This window comes from Musca vetustissima, unplaced genomic scaffold (assembly GCF_032173495.1).
Source record: "Musca vetustissima isolate MV318-11 ecotype Yass unplaced genomic scaffold, APGP_CSIRO_Mvet_v1 utg182778, whole genome shotgun sequence".
NCBI lineage: Eukaryota > Metazoa > Arthropoda > Insecta > Diptera > Muscidae > Musca > Musca vetustissima.
This window is the reverse complement of record NW_026880295.1, coordinates 1-4,961: the sequence shown is the minus strand read 5'-3', so window position 1 is coordinate 4,961 and position 4,961 is coordinate 1. Positions and strand designations below refer to the sequence as shown.

General features: G+C 34.2%; 1 protein-coding gene across 1 annotated transcript; it reads right to left on the bottom strand.

Annotated features, from left to right (window-relative positions):
• Positions 1-257: 257 nt before the first annotated feature.
• Positions 258-683, bottom strand: LOC133325829 (uncharacterized). The gene has a single exon (XM_061534549.1). It carries the CDS (start codon positions 681-683, stop codon positions 258-260), a length of 426 nt encoding a protein of 141 aa, XP_061390533.1.
• Between the last annotated feature and the right edge of the window lie 4,278 nt (positions 684-4,961).

Genomic DNA, 4,961 nt, shown 5'->3' with positions numbered 1-4,961 from the left:
AACATTCGATATTTTAATTATATTAGTTTATTTTTCATTATCATTATCAGATTTTGATTAGTTAGTTATCGCAGCCACCCAAAACATACATACGCAGCACGTTTTACGCTCTTTCGTGATAACGATAAAGAAAACGACAATTTAGCACTTTATTTTTTAAAATATATATAATTTTTCTTCATACAAAATCACAAAATATATTACATTACATTAGCATACTTAATCGAAAAAATTAAATAATTTAAAAATAAAAAAAATTACCACACCTCACGACAACGACCACGACTGTCAGGCAAATATCCAGGTTGACATGGGAAATCGATCATTGCCACGGGGCTGGCTTTAACGTGGGCATTAGCCTCTTTCTCTTCCTGATATTCTTGGGCAACGAGTTCTTCATTAAATTGCACACAATAGAATCCCTTGCGAATACCTCTCTTTTGGTTGTTGCAGACCAAGCTATCGACGCAAGATTTCAGGCATGGTTTGGGTACTTCAGCATTTTGTAGTTTCACTTTACACTTGAAATGATATTCGCAACCCGGTTCAAGTGCGGGAACATTATTGGCAATAATGTAACCACTTTTATGGGGTGCCACTGTTGTTGTTTCCGTATCACATTTCACCAGCGCCACCAATGCAGCCAAACTTAAGAAAACTATCACCAGCGTTGATTTAGACATTTTTTAATGATGCTGTTTTTGCCTCGTTTAAGATTAAGTGTTTCGATGAGAGCCCCCGACAAGACTGTGATCGAATTTTAGTCTGTTTAGTTGTCTGACTATAAAATCGTATTTAATTTTTTATATTTATTTCAAATGTAGTGTGATATTTGTTTTTGGTGTTCCCAGTACTGATAACCTTTTGAACTATTCTGTGATTTGAGTTCTTGTTGGGCAATTATACGCACACACAAACATACAACAACATTTATTGTCATATTAAAATATCTGTATGTATTTTCTAGAATTAACAAAAAAGATGTATATGCATTTTTGGGAAAGGGGATTTTTTTCAAATATGGAAATTTGTATACCTATTATTAAAATAGGAATTCTAATAGCTGGGTCATGGGTATTTTTCTGCTAGTGTCAAGCATAAATCTGTTATAACTCATTTTACAATTAGTATACGGCTGTTTTTAACAATGTTTATATTTATTTGAATTTAATTTGCCATTTGTCACATTATCTTAAAATACACTGAAAGAAATACCAATAAATAATCTTACGGAACATGGAGCTTCGCATGGCAATATAATACTTAGATATTATTAAATAAAATACAATGTATGATACGATTTTGTAAGGTCGATAATTCCTATTGGGGTCAGGGATGGTCCGTGTGACGAATTTTTTGGTTTTCGACTGTCAAAAAGGTGTAAACGTCGAAAACGTCATATACCTGTATAAAATGTAATAAATGTAGTAAACGTCATTTATTTCAATATTATCAGCATATACAGTTATTTTCAAGAATACATATTATTTTTACATATATCTCACTATACCCTGCTAGAACTGGTAAAAATTACTAAATTTTTTTGAGAAGAAAATTTTGAAATTTTATTTTAATTTGAGTTAAGCATGCGTAATATCCAGATTGATTAATGGAAATTGCTATTTTGTCAAAAACCTAATGGATTTGGGTAGGTCATTTACGTCACTGTTTCTGACAGGCCATCTCTGATTGGGGTTGAAAGGCTTTGGTGAGTATATAGTATAGTATATATATGAAAACCCCATATATATATATATATATATATTCTTGGTCAGGGTAAAATTAAAAGACGATCTAGCCATGTCCGTCCGTCTGTTGTAATCACGCTATCTTCTGAAGGAATTGAGATAGGGTGCTGAAATTTTACATAGGGTTGTCTTTTGTATCCAGGCAGGTTAAGTTCGAAGATGGGATATATCGGTCCACGTTTAGGCATAGCTCCCATATAACAGTACCTCCCTTCCCAATTTTCGGTATTTTGGGGTTCTTGATCTAGTTTTTCGACCGAATACGCTGAAATTTGGTACATTGAGTTCTTATTGAGTACTAAATGTCTCCACAAAAAATTTATAAATATAGGTCCACTTTTTCTGCTAACCCCCACATAATTTTCAGTATTTTGGGGGTTTTTGATCGCATTTTTGCACCAAATTGGCTGTAATTTAGTATTTTGAGTTCGTAATAGGTTTTTCGGATAGCCCCCATATAAAGGTACCCCAACTTTCGGTATTTTGGGGTTCTTAAGCGCGTTTTTCAATCCAATACGCTGAAATTTGGTACATTAAGTTCTTATTGGGTACTAAATGTCTCCACAAAAAATTATAAATATAAGTGCACTTTTTCTGGTAGCCCCCATATAACGGTACCTCCTAATTTTCAGTATTGTGGGGGTTTTGAATGTATTTTTTCACCGAATTGGCTGTAATTTAGTATTTTGAGTTCTTAGTAGGTACCAAACCGCTACACAAAAATTATAAATATAGGTCAATATTTTCGGATAGCCCCCATATAAGGGTGTTCTTGAGCGCGTTTTTCAACTGAATTCGCTGCACTAATTTCGTAAAAAATAATAAGATGGGCAAAGTGTGGATTGAATTTTGAAACAAATTGGTTCCAAAGAAACATGGTCTAAAACCAACATTTAGGACCATAATCGGTTTGTAGAAATGTCGGTATAGGTACACTTTTTGGTATGTTCCCTATATTTTTATTTCAAGTACCTGTCAGTATATCTATGGTGGAGGGTATCCAAAGTTCGGCCCGGCCGAACTTAACGCTATTTCACTTGTTAAAATTTTAACCGATTTATGTTTGAAATCCTTTTGTCCAAAAAACATTTAATACCATAGTGCACATTAATTCATTAGGTTGGAAAACTGCACTAAGAACTGGAACGGAGCAATCATTACGTGGGGCATTTTTATAGGAGCCATAAAGAACATGATAGAAATTTCTGCAATAAATTTTCGTATTCACAAGACATTCGGAATTCTAAATTACCACCACTTTGGTGCTCAAAACTTCAAAATACCTAAAATGAGTCGGTTCTTTCTGTTTGTGGGGGGTTATTTCAAAAGTTGGACCTACCATGAAAATCATATTCTTGACGATACGAGTAATGTCGCATTATGACATTTTTTGGGAAAAAGGCTAACATTTACAAAGTTCCCAAAATAAAGCAGAAACATTTATGTGGGGACTATGTCAAATCGAAAATTTAAGGCAAAACTTTTTCTCACTCATCAAGAACCTTAAAAACCAAATTATAGCAATTTCATTGGGAAACATGGCGACAATATGAAACATTATAAATGCTGACAATAACCGGGACCTATATAAGGAATGCCAAATTATAGCCACTTCATTGGGAAACCCGCAAAATGGCGACAATGAGCGGAGCCTTCATATGTAGGCTGTTCCAAAACCTGGGCATATATCGCAACATTTTGTACAACCATTTTACACCCTTGAAGAAAACGGGTTGGTGCTATTCAAAAAGTGGACCTATATTTATAATTTTTAGTAGGAAGAGATGGTATCTTACTCTCTGAGAAAGTAATATACATAAAGTTTCGTAAATCTTTATATCTCTTAACTTCTTAGAGAACCGAAATTCATATACGGAACCTTAACATATTTTGCAATTTCCTCTTCGGTAAGGACAATGAACATTCTAAAGAGGGAAGGAATATTTATGCAGGGAACAGGGAACATTGACATATTTTGGCACAAATTTTAAATACGATTTTCGACGATTTTTTTTGGGACAGACCAATATATCAATTTTAAGCACCAACCAAATTAATCTCTATCTTAACTATATTAATCTATATCGTGGGATATTCAAAGATTACTTCGAGGTTTTGCTAACAGAAAGTCTAATTATACCCTTCACCACGCTGTGGTACAGGGTATTATGTATTTGTGCATATGTTTGTAACAGGCAAAAGGAAAAGAGATAGACCCATAGTTCGTTTTGAGAATATGTATATAATCACTTTCTGAGTCGATTTATGCATGTCTGTTGGTGTTAAATTGTAAACAAAGTACAGGTCGCATTTATACTCCGATTTGGATGAAATTTGGCACAGCTCATTTGTTTGGCCCAAGGACGAACCCTATTGAAATTGGGAAAAATCGGTTCAGATTTAGATATAGTTCCCATATATATTTTCGCCCGATTTAAGGTAAATGGTGCACCAGAATCCCTATATATGCTTCGATTTGTACCAAATTTGGCACAACGTACTGAATTGAGCCTAGGTCCAGATTTAGATATAGCTCCCGTATATAGTTTCGTCCGATTTTATGTAAATGGTGCACCAAAGTCCCTATATATCTTTCGATTTGCACCAAATTTGGCATAACGTAGCCTAGAGCGATGTCTGTCAATTTTTGTAAAAATCGGTCCCGACTTAGATATAGCTCCCATATATTGTTTCGTCCGATTTAATGTAAATGGTGCACCAAAGTCCCTATATACCCTTCGATTTGCACGAAATTTGGCATAACGTACTGAATTGAGCCTAGAGTGATGTCGGTCAAGTTTCGTGAAAATCGGTCAAGATTTAGATATAACTCCCATATATATTTTCGTCCGATGTAATGTAAATTTAGTCCAGAATGTTGTGTGCCAAGTTTCGTAAAAGTCGGTTGAGATTTAGATATAGCTTCCTTTTATTACAGATTGATTTTAGGTAATTGACACACCAAAACAAAACGTACTAAAATTAGTATAACCTAACCTGTGACAAGTTTCGTTAAAATCGCTTCATATTTGGATATAGCTTTCATATATATTTTCGCCCAATTTCAAGTAAGTTGGGCATTAAACCCCTCATGTTAGATTGACATCAAATTTTGCACAACGTACAAAATTGAGCAGATAATTACGTAGTTGAGTCTTCTAGAAGTACAGACCAATCCCAATGGATGACCTATTTATATATACTTTTGTCCCA